Below are 17385 nucleotides of genomic sequence, written 5' to 3'. Positions count from 1 at the left end.
CATACTCGGAGTTTATTTCAGTAATACCTACGGGATTAATCTGAACAGCTTCTTTAAAAAAAAAGAAAAACTTTTTATTTTGAAACCTCTCACATTTACAGAAAAGTTGCAAAAAAGAGCACGAAGAAATTTCTATGATTTCATGGAGAATCACCTGCTAACATATTGCCATATTCACTTTATTATGTTTTCTCTTTATATGTATGTATTTTTATCCCGAATCATTTGCAGAGAATTTGTAGACATCATGTCCCTTGACCCCCAAAACACTTAAGACTGCATTTCTTAACATTTTCCTCTCTTACGTAGCTATGGAAATTTAACATCGGTTAAAAAAAAAAAAAAGAAAAAAAAGACTGTCTAAACTCTCGTAGGAGTTTCCTGATGCACCAGCCTCGGCCGGCTTCTCCACATGGCCTTCTCCCCTTCTGTGCCTTTTCTTCTGCCTCTTAAAAGGATTCTTATTACTAGATTTAGGGCCCATCTGGAAAAACCACGATGATCTCAACTCAAGAGTCTCAAATTAACTACATATGCAGAGGCCCTTTACCCAAATAAGGCAATAGTCACAGATTCCAGGGCTTTGGAGATGGATGTATCTTTTTTGGAAGTCACCATTTAACTCACTACAACCCCCTATAGTTAAATTTTACCGATTATTTCAAAAATACCCTTCAAAGCTCTTATTTTTCTGGTCTCGAACACAATTAGATAATAATGATTCTGTGCATGTAGTTGTCATGTTTCTTTAACCTGGCACCTGAGCAGCTGCTTTCATAAATCATAAATTAAAGTACTCTTAGAGATGGATACTCTACAAATAGCGAGTGCCCATTGCCATCATCAGACAGCCCCGAAAATCTGCCTTACTATGTCTTCTATACTTTTGTTCATTTTGTAAACACACCCTACATCATGCAGTTACACTCAAGATTTCAAGATTGTTAACTTTTGACACTCAATTGCCAGCAGTTCGCCAATTACCATAACAGGCTCCAGCAGCTTATGTTTCTGAAAATAATAAAGAAGACTGGAAGGAAACTGGAAAAAAGGAGTTTGCTTCGGCTGCATTAGTCTTATCAAGTCAAACGATATTCGAATACTGCGGTCACCCCTCGGGCTGAAGTGTGGTTTGCTGGCCTGGCGAGGGGAGCGGCCGCAGTAGGCCTAATTCCAAACCGCTGCCCCCATAATAGGGTGGTTGGTCGGGCTCACCGCCACCCCTGAAGGGAGCTCGGCATGGGCGCAGAGTGCCCTCGGGTCTCCCCTTCTCGGCAGCCATGCTTCCGCGGCCGCCCCTCCTCCCAAATGGCGCCACCCGATGCCTTGTGGGGCGGCACCCTTCTTCTTCTTTCTCCCTGCGCAGGCGCAGGGCGGAAAATTCCAGTCTGCCCTTTTCCCCTCCCCCGACAGCAGCAACAGCCAGGCGTGGGCGGAAAAATCCAGTCTGCCCTCCACCCCAGCAACAGCAGCCACCAATCCCTAAACCCTGCCCCTTCCCCCAGCAACAGCGACAGCCAATCCCTAACCACCACCCCTCCCCCGTCCAGTACCGCCCACTGACCTTTCGCCGGCAACCAATCAGAACAGGGCGTGGCTTCGACCAATCAGCCTTCCCCAGCCCCTATAAAACTGTTGCCTCTCCCTCAATAAAGGGGACTTGCGTGTTTACCTTGTCTCCGCGGTAGTTCTTCTGCCGTGCGCCCTCCAGTCCTGAGAGCCCCCGACAAGGGCCTGGCCTCCCTTGTCCCCAGTTCGTCGCCTGCTTCTCCGGGCGACCCCCTCGTCGCCAGCTTTGCCGGGCGACCCCGTCAGCCGAACCGCGCAACCCCTGTGAGACCGACCCCTCGTCTGCTGCTGGACTGACCCCTCGTCCCAAGCGGGACCAACCCCTCGTCCAAGGCTGGACCGACCCCTCGTCCGCAGCCAGACCCCATCTCTACCGACCGAGCAAGCCGCCGCAGAATACCAATGTGCCAGGGACATCATGGACATGGAGATTTAAGACATCCCCTGAACCAGCCTCCCCAGAGATTTAGCCAATAAAAGGGCAAATCCCATTTGCTTAGAGTCTGGAGGAGGACTTCACAAATGCTGAATTGAAGAAACAGAGAAAGCTCAGGGAGGAGGGCTCTTCCCAGAAGCCAGTCAGTTCCCATCCCCCCCTCCCCACTTGTCCCCAAGACTGCGAGAAGCACAGAAGGCTGCAAGGCCACAGAAGGCGGCACGGCCACGGCCCCTCGCAGAAGGCGGCACGGCCACGGCCCCTCGCAGAAGGCGGCACGGCCACGGCCCCTCGCAGAAGGCGGCACGGCCACGGCCCCTCGCAGAAGGCGGCACGGCCACGGCCCCTCGCAGAAGGCGGCATGGCCGTGTTTCCTCACAGAAGGCAGCACAGCCACGGCTCCTCATGGAAGGTGGCACAGCCGTGGCTCCCCACAGGCAGCATGGCCACGGCTCCTCACAGATGGCAGCACGGCCGTGGCTCCCCCCACTGTGGGCTGAGCTGGAGACGCACGGCACTGAGTCTGAACTCCACGCACAGCCAGGCCCAGGGACCTGAGGCCGCAGAGACCCAGGTGGGACACGGGCCCCTGAGGAAAGCTGTGTACAGAAGGCCCCCGGGGGTAATAAAAAGGAGAGTTTCCATCCGCTTCGGGAGGGTGCCGCCTCTGAAGGCCCCCGGCCTTCCTCCCTCTCGTGGTCCAGTGTGTCATGGCTGGCCCCCTTTTGGGGCCCACCTACCAATCCCTTCTTTATCCTTTTAGTAGGACATATATCTTCAAAATTCTAAATAAGTTTATTTCGTACAGAATCAGCGCCTTACTAGTTCTGCAGGGATTTAGTCCAATTCCAACCAGGGCACTGGCCTCTCTTCCCTCTACCTCAGTAGAACAGCCGGCGGGGTCCACGCTGTCAGGCAGGGACGACTCCCGAACAGCGGGAGGCACCTACAGAGGAGGGACCACCACCCCTTAGGGACCACCGCCCCTCAGTGCCCCTTAGGGATAAGGGCGTGAACTCTCTAAAGGGGAAGTTGAGGCAGGTTAGAGTAGTGAATGGGAGAAGGCAGCTGGTGCGGCAGACGACATGTTGGGTAGCTGGCACAGCTGGCAGACGGCGTGGCCCGATAGATGGCGTGGCCAGCAGGCGGCATGGCCATGAGACCCTGCCGAGACCCTGACCTCGACCTTGAGGTCTCGGTTGGGACTCTTTCCAGGGCCGAGGGGAAGCCCTGAATATTCCAAATAGGCCTCCCTGTTGGCCCCACCATTGGGGAAACCAATACCAGCTGCGCCCCTCCCCTTCGCACGAGCAAGGGGAGGAATCATTAGTAGCTTAAATGGCAATCACAGCACCTGAGCTCGCGCGCTCTGCCTGGACGAGCCTGCACCGAATCTCGGCATATTTCCCATTTCTCAGCAACCTCTGTTCTTTTCCCCCATTTTCCCAATAAATTCTTTTTACTGGCCTAAGTGAAAAAAGGGAGGGGGGGGGCATTACCGTAGAAAGGCTGTAAGAACTGTCGTGCCCTAACCCAGACCAGTTTCAGTCAAGCTGGACACCTGAAGGCAAAATAGGCCTTTCTGAAGCAACCCACCCTAATGGGGAAGTCACCAGGTGCAGAAAAGCCTTACAGAAAAAAAAAAGGGGGGGGGGCGGTAGAGAGGGTTGAAGTGAGCTGCTGTAAGACAGGACAAGCCCCAGACCTGAAAAGTGTAAGGAAAAGGGGGCACGGAGGGAGAGAATTTAAACAGATCATAGAAGCTGGGGAGAGAAGCCTGCACAAAAACAGATCAAGATATCTGGAGATGTCCATGCACCAGCCGGGCCCTGAGCCTCAGCAGAGTTGCAACTCCTACTCTCCAGTTCGTTGGACTTACCAGGTCAGCTAACAGGAAGGTGAAGATGGTCAACCCCACACCAGGAAACCGGGAGTGCCTACAACTCCAGCAGGAGAATCCCATCCATCAGCCATGTGGGATCTAAGCCCCCTCTTGATTTAGAGATGGAGTGGACATCACCATCCCAGCGTCCTCAGGATGGAGGAATAAAACATGGATTACAGTGGACTTACTGGTATTCTACTATAGAATTATTGTGACTCTAGCAATTGAAGAAATTATGTCATTGATGTGGAGACAGTGGCCACGGGAGTTGATGACGGCAGGGAGAGGGAAAAAGAGGTGTGATATGGGTGCATTTTCTGGACTTGGAGTTGTCCTGAATGATACTGCAGGGAAAGATGCAGGACATTATATATCCTGCCATAACCACTGAATGGACTAGGAGAGCGTATAAAGCTACAATGTAAGTTATAATCCATGTGGTGCAGCAGTGCTCCAAAATGTATTCACCAAATGCAATGAATGTGCCACAATGATGAAAGAGGTTGTTGGTGTGGGAGGAGTGGGGGTGGGGGGTGGGGAGTGGGGTATTAGGGAACCTCTTTTATATATATATATATTTTTTTATTTTTTTATTTTTTTCTTTCTCCTTCCCTCCCTCCCCCCCCTCCCCGAGTTCTCTGTGTCCATTTGCTGTGTGTTCTTCTGTGTCTGCCTTCATTCTTGTCAGCGGCACCGGGAATCTGTGTCTCTTTTTTGTTGCGTCATCTTGCTGCATCAGCTCTCTGTGTGTACGGCCCCACTCCTGGGCAGGCTGCACTTATTTCGTGCAGGGCGGCTCTTCTTACAGGGTGCACTCCTTGTGCATGGGGCTCCCCTACTCAGGGGACACCCCTGTATGGCAGGGCACTGCGCATCAGCACTGCACATGGGCCAGCTTCACCACTTGGACCCCCATGTGGTAGGCAGATGCTCTATCCATTGAGCCAAATCTGCTTCCCTCTTATATTTTTTTAATGTAACATTTTGTGTGATCCATTTTTAAAAAAAAAAAAGACAATAAAAAAAAAGATATCTGGAGAAAGAACAGAGGAAAGGAAGCTCTCTCCTGGAGGTGCATAATTGCGCAAAAAGTGCTATCTTAAAAATTGCACCACATATCCAGGGTGAGAGTGAGATGAAGAAGAGCTGAAAAAGTCTGAACAGTTAAACGCAGGCAATTTAAAAGTCTAAAGTAAATTAGACCAAGTGTCAAAAAGAATCTTAACACAAAGCCAATCAACAATAAAACCCTAGACAAGAGAAACAGACCCTCAGTGTTAACTAATCAAGATAATCAGATGTCTAGGCAGCACCAAAAAATTACAAGCCATCCTAAGAAACAGGAAGAGATGGCTCAGTCCAGAGAACAAATGAAAATTTCAGAGGAAATTCAGAGCTAATCGAAGATGTTAAACAAATCACCTAAATCAATTCAAGGAGATGAAGGAAAATATGCTTAAAGAGATCAAGGATATTACGACAATGTGTGAGCACAAAGAAAGATATTTGTACACCAATGTGCAAAGCAGCCTTATTCACAATAGTCAAAGGGTGGACGCACACAAGTGTCCATCAATCAATGAATGGATAAACAAAGCGTGGTCTATACATACAATGGAATATTATGCAGCCATAAAAAGAAATGATGAAAAAAATTAAAAGGAAAAGAAAAACAAAAACAAAAAAGAAATGTTCTAATATATGCTACAACATAGATAAACCTTGAAAATCTCATGTTAAGTGGAATAAGCTAGATGCAAAAGGACAGATAGTCTGATTTTATTTATATAAAATAACTAGAATATGCAAATTCATTAGGACAGAAAGTAAAGCACAGTTTACCAGGGGCAGGCAGGAAGGGGAGTGGTGAGCTGGTGCTTAATGGGAACAGAATTTCTGTTTCGGGTGACAGAAAAGTTTTGGTAATGAATGATGGGGATGGTAGCACTGCATTGTGAATGTAATTAATGACACTGAATTGTATGCTTGAAGGTGGTTTAAATGGGAAATGTAACACACATATTACCACAATTTTTTAAAAAGGCAAGGAGAAAGAAAGGGGAATGAAAATAAAGCATCAAAAAGAAAGCATAAGAGAAAATCTGTGTGACCCTGAGTTTGGAGATGAATTTTTAAACATAACTCCAAAGCATGATCCATAAAGTAAAATACTGATAAATTGGACTTTATCAAAATTTAAAATGTTTGCTCTGCAAAAGTCACTGTCAAGAGAATGAAAAGACAAGCCACGTACTGGAGAAATTATTTACAAAGCACATATCTGGTAAAGAATTTGAATACCATAATATATAAAGAATTAATAGAATACAGTTCTGCAACCCCAAAAGGAGCTCCTTACACACAACACGGATGAGTCTCAAGTGCATTGTGTTACGTGAAAGAAGCTATCCTGGGAGACTGCGCGCTGCGGCGGTTTACACGACACCGTGGGAAAAGCCACCCGGGGGAGTGGAGGCCAGATCATGCCAGGAGCCGGGCTGACGGGAGAGTCAGGAGATCTGGGAATGGGGCGCCTGACCACACTCGTCTCCAGGTGGCTGCGGGACACTGCGGGGCCGACCAGAGCACGCAAGCACAGCTCAGCTAGCAGGATCTCCTGGGCCTCAGGCCTCAAATGCGACCAGCGAGCCGGAGGCCTCGGCCTGCTTTCCACCCATAACCACAAAGAGAGGAAGCCTTGGCGAGGGCCCTGCTTCCTCTTTGGTGTTTACTCCGGGCAAACTGAACTGTGTCTTTCAACGGTTTCCACTCCCTCAGGAAACAACCCGAAGATCTCCGTCGAGTTTGGAAGGCCCTCCTGCCCTCCTCGGGATCCCACCTCACCTCTCCCACGCCCACGCCGCCCCCAGCACACCCTGCACCTCCGGTTCAGCAGCACCTGCGCTCCTCTGACCTGCCGCGCTCTCACCCTCTGGGCTGCAGCACCTTCCAAACGCGCCTCTCCTGCTCTGCCCTGAAGCTCCTGGGAACCCTCCCCGTGTAAAAGGCCCTCACACCTCTGGGATCAGGGCGCCTTCCCTGGTTTCCTCACCCTCGCCATCCCTCGTCCCTGTTCCACTGCACTCCCTGCATTCCTCTAATCAAGCCTTTGAAAACTGTTTGCTTCTAGACCGATGTCCTTGAAGGCAGGGACCGCGTTGTCACCTCTGAGCCCAAGCCGAGCGCAGAACCGCCTTGTGTAAAATGGATCGACTACCAAAGGGCTGGACCAACTCTTGGATGATGGAAAGAGAAATAACGGCTGTAAAATAAGTGTGAAAAGCACTCCAGGAACTGCAAATTTGTGTTGCTGTGTTCCTTGGACATTAACAAATCTGATTGACTAATTATTTTGAATTTCTACTTATCCTACTACCACTGCCTGTTTTCCAGTGTGAGATTTATACAGATTAAGTCAGATCATAACAGAGAAGGTCATGCCTCTGGGTGGGGGACTCGCACAGATTGGCACTGACTGGCTGTGTATCCCCTACATACAGCACATTCTGGAAATATGGGTCCCTTTGCTGACACAGTATCAAGACAATATGCCCAATTAGACTAGACAAAGTGAGTGCATATTGTTCCAACTTGGCCATGGTTCTTTAGACCCAGATTTAACTCAAGAATAAATCCAAATAAGTGCCCACTCCATGTTGAGGGGAAGGGAGAAGTGAAGGGACTCCAGAGAAGGAGAAGGGAGGACGTGCTTTACCTGAATAACTGGCTGGGGACAGGGCAGGGCTTAGAGGAATAAAAGAAAAATAACGGATCAGCTGCTCATGTAGGAGAAACCTCCAAACAAAGTACTTTTAATATATGCTTTCGGCATATGCAATGGTTCCTTCCAATATTTATTAGGTTTAATAAGTTGGTACAATATACAAGTAATATAATTATACACATAATGTGGTATGAAAAAAAAAGCAATCATCAGGCTATAATTATTAAAATAATATTGAAAATCAGTGTAATAATTTTGAGTTTTGATCACTGGATTGACTAGTGCCCAGACTTTATCATACCTCTAGTTATTTCTGTTTGCTTGTGGTTTAAGTAATATAAACGCTTTAAGAATAGAACCTTAATTCTTAAACAAAGATGCCTTAGATGTGAACATAATTCTAGGCAGAAAACAGTTGATACTTAAGAGGGTAAGATGCACTCGGTGTACCAGCTTTAGAGAAGACACGTAAAGAGGAACCCATGAATCCACTTGTCGTTAAGAGCACTGAGATCCAAATGCTGGAGGTGGCTACCAACGTCCTTTGCAGGGTGTTTCGGTTTTGTTTTCTACTCTTGCTCCAACTCCTCAGATTAAATTCAAGAGTGTTTCCTGAATATAGATCCTCTTTTTCGATCCCTAAGCTTTCTCTGAACACAGGGAAATAATCACAAGCTCCCAGCGAGCAGGTCAGCGGCTCCCCCGCCCATTCCTGCCCCACCCCACACCTGCCGCCTCGTTCGCGCACAGCCAACAGGGCTCTGTGCACATTGGACTGGGGCGGGCACCACAGACGCCTAAACCTGCAATCACCAGTCCACGCCTAGGGAGACTGCCCTCCACAGCTACAGACCAGTTTTAAGCCAAAACTGGGGAATATGAATGAACATGCATCTGTTACAAATTATTGTTAATTGAGGGTCCAGAAAATCCAGGGCCTTGGCTGCAGTCAGTTGAGACCTGATGTCAGCAGCCTTGCCCCTAGGCTAGAGCCAGCACCGGTTCTTTGTGTCACCAGCATCTCCTACCTCCTCGCCCCTGAAAATGCAGAGACCCACAAGCTAGCGAGGTGACGAGGAGCCTTTGGCCCCAGAGGGACCCAATGAAAAGAGCAGGTGCGTTTGCCAGCCTCCCCTTCCCGCCCTCTCAGGGCAGACCCTGGGTCTCCTCTAGCTCTTGCCAACCTCACCCTCCTAGAGCCTGGGCTGTTTCCTACACTTCTAGCCTGTGGCCACAGCCCTGCCCCAAACCACGTGGACCGCCTGAAATCGTGGTGCCACCTCGATGTTCCCCACCCAGCCCCCAGCCTTGTCCACCCGAGCTCTGGTAGCACAATGCCACGACCACACCTGCTGCTAACTGACCCTGGCCCTCGCGCCGAGCCTCTAGGCTCTTTAGATGCCACAAGAGCTGCTGGCAACCCACCTTGCCCCAGCCCTTCCGTCCTGGCTTTTTCCTGCCTGTGTCTGACACAGAGGTCACAGCACGCCTCCTGTAAGCCAGTTAAAGATCGATGCCCCCATATTTTACCAAAGAGAACACCCAAGTTCAGAGCAGCTAAGAAATTGCCCCTAGTAAGCAGCTAAAAGGTTAGCGAAATTTATATAAACTGGTATGTAGTAGCATACATCAGTTATTGCAAAACTTAGTCTTAATGAAATACAACTTCTGGTAAAGGATCTTTGCATAAAAGCTACAAATTTGTACCTCTCAAAGGAGGCTTGATCAGCTGTAAGGCAGACCCATTCTTACCTAACGGTGTGTTTACTGGATCACCAAGATGATTATGCTTAACAGGATTTCAGAGGAAGTTTTAGTTAGTGGAACAGATTTCTGAAATGTTTACTTAACATTATGTGAGCAAGAAAATTACAGGGTAAGGGAAGATCTCCCCAGTTGCCAAGGGGAGCAAAATCCCCACAGAGATTAGGCATTTTTAAATTGATGCTATTTAACAATGATGTTTACTTTAACTGTATTAGTGGGGGAAAATTAGACAAGTGTTGGCAGAGGTCATATCACTTATTTTTCAGGAAGAACATTAAGAAGACTTAGTTTGTGACAAAGGAAATTCATTCTAGAAATGTAATCATCTGCCTCCCCTGAGGCTCTCATTAACTTGTGTTTTCCTTTTTTAATTCTGGACATGATCTAATACAGCTTCCTCTGACATATCTTTATGATGACAACACTTACTATGTGTTGGGATTATGCATTAATGTGTCCTTTTCTCCCACTAGAACATAAGCTTTTTGAGTACAATGTCCTTGCCTTCTTTTATGTATATCCCAAGTCCTAGCACAGTGCTTGGCACATATTTAAGAAATGTTTATTAAATACTTTTGAATAGTCAACCCTCCCTTTTAAAAAAAAAATTCACCTTAAGATACTGAGCACTCATGGTCTACTAGGGCATTACTTTAGTGCACTCAGGTGAGACCCAGGAATTTAAAAACAAAACAAAATACTAATTCAAAGATCTCAAAGGTATATCTTAAATACTTAATTCCAATACTTAAAAATTTATTAAGGAAGGAAACTAAGTGACATGTACTAAGTGTACTGAGCCCCTTACATGTTTTACTCTATATTTTCTTTAAAATAGTTGATGGTTATTATGGCCACATATAAAAAATAGATTTTCCTAAAAATAGATATTAGGTTCAGGTGAAGTATGCCAACTGGAAACGAAAAAAAATCTTCAATGATGGAATTTTTCCCAGATGAAAAAGAAGCATTCATAAGAGGTCAAGAAACTGTTGTAACGAATCAAGAAAACAATTTTAAATTTCTGCTGCAATATTAGTTTATTTCAGACTAAGTCCATACTTCTTGATTTCATTCCTGTTTGCCAACAGATGCTGAATTTCAAGCTGGAACAAAAGTTTCCTTTCAGAAAAGTGGCTCTGAATGTGGATTTAAATTATTCCCTCAGTCCCTGGGCGTTCATTGCTTCCTTTATCCTCCTTTTGTTGTCACTTAAGCCTTATCTTTCCTCTACTTCTATCCCCATGTCTCTTCTTCCGTTTCTTTTATCTGATTGTCTCAATTTCTCCTCAAACCCTTCTGGCCCATTCACCTCAGCTTCCTTTTTCCTCTTCGCTCTCCACCTGCATTCACCATCTGCTTCACTTCATAATGCACTTTCTCTGTCCTCATTCATTACAGAGTTCTTTTCTCCTGTCACGCCTGCTCCTTCCCGTTAGCCATCCTCATTGTTCAAAGTCTGTGAAGTGAGCATGTCAGTCTGTGTGTTGGAGAACAGGTAGGACAACGCAGAAACTATTTCAAGGCTCCTGTTCACCCTTCCAATGATTTGAGCACCGGCAGCTGAAGAGGCAAGCTCACCCCCGCTCTCTGCCACCATCATGCTCCCACCTTTACTCCACGCCTTTGAAAACGGCCTCGAGATCAGGAGCCCGAGAAAGCACTTAGTACACTGCACTGGGAGGAAGGCGTGTGCCACTGTGCCCTTGGCGAGGAGTCACCAGGTTGGACTGGAGAAGTCACGCAAGAGCGAGCAGGACAGGTGAGTAAGTGGACCTGGTGTGACTCCGAAGAGCCTTCACGTTTCATTACCAATCTAGCACTAATGAACCTACAGAAACTGTCCCCTGGCAGAGAAACACGTGATGTGTCATGCTTGAACATGTGAGTGCATCTCATTACTTTAATCATTTTGTCAAAATAATCTGAACATACGTACATAAATGCTTGCTTTGTTACAAGTCTGTAGCATGAAAGAAGTCCCTGAGACACATCCAAGAACAACTTACAACTTATTTAATGCAATTATTCCCCATACTATTTACAAAAAACTTGGCTCCTCTCCCTGATGTCCAAAGACAAGGGACAATTTTAGAAGTGCCTGTGTCTTAATCACGGATTCTCCATCTGCGGTACTCTCCTGTGCGTTAAGTCATTTCCTGTCTAGAAGGAAGGCACATGGCGCAGCGCTTTAAACCTCGGCAGGTTTTGCCCAAGCCCCGCCCTCTGCAGGGCCAGCGACAGAGCTGGGAAGGGCAGGGTCTGCGGGTCCGGCTGCTGCCGCCTCGGGCAGCCCCAGTGCTCCCCACCCCCTTCCCTCTGGAAAGGACTGATGAGAATCCCAGTAACACTTCCCAAGAGCTTCCTGTGTGCCGGGAACTGGGCTGGGCACTTCAAGTGTCTTTTCTAATCCTCCCCGCACCTCGGTAATTCATGTGATTACCTTCACTAGAGATGGCAAGAACAAGACCCAGAAAGCTTCAATGATTTTCCCGAGATCAGACAGGAATCACCACGAACCCAGGAGTACCTGCCTCCAGCATTCTTCAATTCCAATTTTTAAAGGACTTCTAAGGAATCCCACTAGGTAGTTCCTCAAGTCCCTGGTTCTCCACGGGCCACATCCTGCCACCCTGTTGGTTTACATATTGTCTGCGAGACTGCGGCACCGCCCCGGCAGAGCTGTAGCGGCAACTGTCTGTGCACCTGGGGCAAAGCCTGACAAATTCACTCTACCCCTGGTCCAGAGCACCTGCTTTACCTGCACAAAGGCCCCAGCATACACCATCATCCTCAATCGTGTAGGGCATTTGAGCATCGCAAAGTAGGAAACCAAAGAGGCAGCAGGAAACCAAAGAGTTAAGTCACCTGCCCACTTGGGGCACAGCACGGAAACCAGCACTGGTTGACAGAACTGCAGGCTCTTCCAGGATGCCATCCTGGCTCCCCCAAAAGACTGCCAGGGAGGGCTTGGGAACTGCCAAGAACCTGTGAATACTGATGCGGATATCATTCCCAGTCCACACATGTAATCAGAGGCCATATTAAATTTTCTAATGAATTTGAAAGAAATGCCTATCTCTTAAAAAAAGAGAGGATGGCAATAATAGGAAATAATTTAGAAATGCATAAGATGCATTGATATGCATTTTTAAAGGTATGTGAAGTTTAAACCGACTCACTTTAGAATATGAAAAATAACATAAAATAAGCAACTGCCACATTTCTCTTGCTCTTTGAAGAGATTAGCCTAAAAAATATTCTATTCATTCCATACCAAAAATATGTACATGAACAAAAATGCAATTATGCCTTCCTCATGGTAAATATTCAATACATAGGTAGGTAGTTTTTAAGATTTTTATTTTTTTAATTTCTCTCCCCTTCTCTCCCCCCCCCCCCCCCCCCCGTTGTCTGCTCTCTGTGTCCACTGTGTGTTCTTCCATGACTGCTTCTATCCTTATCAGCTGCACCGGGAATCTGTGTTTCTTTTTGTTGCATCATCTCGTTGTGTCAGCTCTCCATGTGTGCGGTGCCATTCTTGGGCAGGCTGCACTATCTTTCTTGCTGGGCGGCTCTCCTTACAGGGCGCATTACTTGCACGTGGGGCTCCCCTACACGGGGGACACCCCTGCATGGCAGGGCACTCCTTGCGCACATCAGCACTGCGCATGGGCCAGCTCCACACGGGTCAAGGAGGCCCAGGGTCTGAACCGCGGACCTCCCAATGTGGTAGGTGGACGCCCTATCCATTGGGCCAAGTCTGCTTCCCAGGTAGGTAGTTTTAAATGGCCTAAGATCACTAGTAAAATAAGATACATGACTATTAGTCTTATTTAACAATATAGATTAACAAAACCAATTTTTTTTCCCAAAGGAAGCATAGGTGATTCTTCTAAGTCTGCAAATTCAAGTTCAATCTAAGTGGCAATGGTGATTCTTGAAATACTATGGCTTAGCCTTAGAGAATCCTTTGAAATACACAAGTCTGATATGAAGCACCTCTTTCATATTTCAGATCTATTCGGTAACATACCTTGAGACCCTGAAAAATCACTGCAAGGCAAGAAGAAAAAGGAAACAAATGCGCAGATAACCAATAGTTGAGTAGACCATGTGTGTTAGTCATCTTCACACATTTTATTTCCTGAAATGCTCAGAAAGAGCTGTGAAGGGTTCTCCTCCCCCAGGACACGACGAGGAGGCTGACGTTCAGGGTATTTAACATGTCTAAGGTCTCACAGCTGGAATCTACGAATAAACCAGATTAAGCGGCAGCCAATGGATTCCCAACAGCACGAAGGTCATGAGCACTGGTTTAAGAGCAGACCCTTTCCGCGGTCTTGGCGGATGCCTGCCACTTTGAAGTGTTGCCCACGTTAAAACACTTCAGTGGGGAACACATTATCCATGTTTTCCTTTTTCCTTTTAGGGCAAAGAGAAAATTAAGGCACCTAGAATCGTGAGCTCTTCAAGTGAGCCTACAAAAAATGCAGAGATAAAACTTGTTTTCCAATTCCGCTATTGATCCTTTAGGAACAAACTGTCCTAATCAGATGCAAAACTCCATTGTTCACAGCAGAACTCTGTAAAAAACAAACTAAGCTGGGACTCCACCCACAATTATTAGGCACTGCAGGTTCTTAGTATAATAAATGGAGGACAAAAGAACATTACTTCAGGGTGTCATCAACCGCTTTCCGGTCAACTTAAGGTCTGCAGAGCTAAGAATGCCGCTTTAAACCACGGGTCTTGCCCAGTGTTTCCACTGGGAAGTGTCTCCATCGACCTTTCGGCAGTGGACTGCGGACTGTGAGAGCCTGAGCGGCTCTGGCCTTGGCCGCTGGTATCCCCTGCACAGCACAGGCACAGCAACACCGGTGAACACTGCACTCCACCAACTTTTCAAAGCAATGCAGAGTCCAAGGTGGGCCCAGGCACCCTGGCAAGAGCACTGGGAACGCAGGACACCAGAGCACGGCCATGCAGCTAAGAGGGGACCCTGCTGGCACCAGGAGAATCACAGCCGCACCCTTCAACAGGAGACAGTTCATCACGGGCACTGATTTGCTTCCATTCCCTGGGAACTGAACATTTAACTGAAAACTGATAGAATCAAAAAGTGCCCTGGACCGACACCATGCAACCTTTTTCCCTTTTGCAAAGCCCCTGATGCGGCACTCTCAGCGGTCAGCAGGCAAGGCCACACCAGCACACGTGGAGGACTGCCTTCCAGCTTGAACTGCGTCCAGTAAAGACACGGAATAATTTTGCGGAAAATGACACTGTGGCTTCCTTGCTCTTCTGTTTGCAAACACAGGCTGGTTTCTTGGGAGGGGAAAAGAAGGTTGTTTTTACCTTATTTTCACATTTTAATATGCTTTTTTAAAAATCTGGGTTATAGAAAAACATAAAGATGCAGAAGAAATAATTAATTACTCACATTGTACAGGGATTCTCCCTAAGGCCTGTGGGAATCCTGGACTCCCCTAGGGCTGTGAACTTGGGACTGCCTTAGAGGCGGCTTCTCGGGATGCAGTTCTGGGGTCAAGAGAGGTACACTTACACCTCCATCTCACCTCCGCCAAGGACCACCAGCCTCTGTCTCCATTCACCTGCGAACAGCAGGTGTAAGGGCGCTCCCCTGGCTCTCCCCAGCTTTGCCAGGAGCCGAGCCTTTCTGGGATGCAGCCCACAAGGAGAATGGCCTGCTGGTGACCAGTCCTTCCGCTCCGGCAACAGGGCTCCTTGGAGAACCAGGGCTTGGCGGAGCCCAGGTACACGCGAGGGCAGTGAGCGACGCGGAGGCACTGCCACGCTTCCTGTGGCCCGCATTGCTTCACCTGTGCACACCTTCCGGGGAGGAAGGCCCTTCCCCACCCCCGACACTGGAACCGTCCACGGCAGAAGGAGCCCGAGTGCACAGCACCGGAGACCCGGGGGGCGGCCCACCGGGGCCAGGGCTGACCTTCGCTGGTAAATCACCTTTTCCCCGAATAGCCAAAGGCGGGGAGGGACTGAGTGTCCTCTTTCTCGGCAGACCAGGGGACGCACGGCGAGGCAGCGCCCGCGGGAGGCGGCGCGTCACCGCTCAAACCAGCCGGCCAGGTCGCCGACGCTCTGGGCCCGCGCCCCGGCGCCCTGCACGGCCTGGCAGACGCGGCACAGCGGCTCGTCCCAGAAGCTCGTGACGTGCACGGCGTGGCTGCGGCGCCAGCGGAAGTGGCGGCGGTAGGCGGCCGGGTGGCGGTCCAGGAAGCGCAGGTGCGCGGCCAGGGCGGCGGCGCTGGGGAAGTCGTCCACGTGGATGAAGGCGCCGCGCGGCACGAAGCGCTCGTAGTTGGCGCGCTCGGGGCCCAGCACCACGGGCACGGCGCCGGCCAGCAGCGCGTTGCGCCAGAGCTTCTCGGTGATGTAGTCGGGGTGCTGCGAGTTCTCGAAGGCCAGGTAGAACTTGTAGCGCGCCACGGTGCGCACGAGCCCGCCGCGCAGCGGGCGCCCCGGCGCGGCCCCGCCGAACACGTCCACGGGCAGGTGCCGGCGCAGCTCGCGGAAGTAGCGGACGCGGGCCTGGCGCTCGTCCCAGTTGCTCACCACCCAGGCCACCAGCCCGCGCTTCCGCGCCAGGGGCGGCGCGGGGCCCGGCGGCGGGTCGCGGGGGTGGCGGCGCGGGAACAGGTGGCCGTAGGGCACGAAGACGTCCGAGTCGGCGCGGTAGGACAGCGTCCAGTTGAAGAGGCCGCGCGCCAGGCCCCGCAGCCCGGGCGAGTGCGACGGCGACTCGAAGTTCATCCACACCCAGCGCTGGCCCGGGGGCCGGGCGCCCGCGCGCGCGCCCCAGGGCGGCGGCCAGTCGGGGGGCGCCCGCGCCAGCTCGCGGTGGTGGAAGAGCACGGCCTGGGCGTCGGCGTAGGCCGCGCGGTCGGTGAGCAGGCGGCAGCCGCTGATGTTGAAGCGCCGCCGGCAGTCGGGGGGCGGCCCCGCGGCCCCGCCGCGCGCGCCGAAGGGCTCCCGCCACAGCAGCACGCGCACGGGGCGCGGCGGCGCGGGGGGCCCGGCCAGCGGCGGCAGCCCCCAGCAGGCCAGGGCGGCCAGCGCCGCGCACAGCAGCGCCGCGGCCGCCAGCGCCGACATGGCCCGCGGCCGCCCCCAGCGTCCCCATCGCCTGCGCCGCCCGCCCGCCGCCCGGCCCCAGCGCGGCCGCATGGCGCGCGCAGCCCGCCGCGCTCCGCAGGCCCCGCAGGCCGGGGCGGGCTCGGAGCCCGAGGGCTGGGGAGCCCCAGTCCCCGCCCCGCGCGCCCCCAGGAGAGCCCGCGCCGCTCCGGCCCGCCCCTCCACCGCGCCCCAGCGCCCCGGCGCCCCGGGATCCCGCCCCCGGGGCCCCTCCGCGCGCTCCCACCCCCGGCCTTGCCCGCGGGTCCGCCCGGGCCTCGCTCGCCGCGGCCGCAGCCTCGCCTTCCTGCGCGGGGCCGGCCCTCCGGGGCGGGGATGGCGGGCACTTCCGCGGGGCCCGACTCTCCCCTGCGGCGGGCCTCGAGGGCGGGCGGGCCCGAGTGGCCGCGGCACCTGGTGGCGGCCAGGCTCGGAGTCGTGCCTTTTGGGACACTCAGCTCCCCTGGATGACCAAGCCCCGCTGTCCTGGAGACACGGGCGCGCCCTTGGCCTCCGGCCCGCGCAGAGGGACGCAGGGCTTTGGGCGCCCCCGGAACGCGCTCCTTAGCTGCCCTGGCATTTCTTCACCCGGCGCCCCGCGCTGACCCCGGGATGTACAGGAGCTCTGGAGAAGGGCCCACCTCCAGGGACCTCTCACCCTCTCGTGAGGCCCGGGCACCGGGCAACGCCCCGACCTCCGCTCTCCCGCCACCTGGGGAGGTTTTTCTCCAGGCTTCCCTCTGCGTTTTGGTCCTTTTTCAGCGAAATTCCGGAGAGGCCACGGAGGGGCTGCCAGCCCAGCGGCTCAGCGTGGGGTCCCCGCAGGGCGGGCGCATGGCAGGGCCCTGGGGA

The 17385-nt window shown here is 51.3% G+C and overlaps 2 protein-coding genes across 2 annotated transcripts in view; both read right to left on the bottom strand.

Annotated features, from left to right (window-relative positions):
• The window catches only part of PIWIL4 (piwi like RNA-mediated gene silencing 4), a 62952-nt gene extending 47049 nt beyond the window's left edge, over nucleotides 1–15903 (bottom strand). Inside the window, exon 1 of the mRNA XM_071212306.1 lies at nucleotides 14825–15903. The gene's annotated coding sequence lies outside the window, so the exon portion shown is untranslated. The remainder of the gene's footprint in view (nucleotides 1–14824) is intronic.
• On the bottom strand, nucleotides 15466–16587 carry FUT4 (fucosyltransferase 4). The gene has a single exon (XM_058289014.2). It carries the CDS (start codon nucleotides 16585–16587, stop codon nucleotides 15466–15468), a length of 1122 nt encoding a protein of 373 aa, XP_058144997.1.
• Between the last annotated feature and the right edge of the window lie 798 nt (nucleotides 16588–17385).

The sequence above is a fragment of the Dasypus novemcinctus genome, chromosome 27, assembly GCF_030445035.2.
Source record: "Dasypus novemcinctus isolate mDasNov1 chromosome 27, mDasNov1.1.hap2, whole genome shotgun sequence".
In the NCBI taxonomy this organism is placed as follows: Eukaryota; Metazoa; Chordata; class Mammalia; order Cingulata; family Dasypodidae; genus Dasypus; species Dasypus novemcinctus.
The sequence above is the reverse complement of the archived record's forward strand: the minus strand, read 5'-3'. Positions and strand labels throughout refer to the sequence as shown.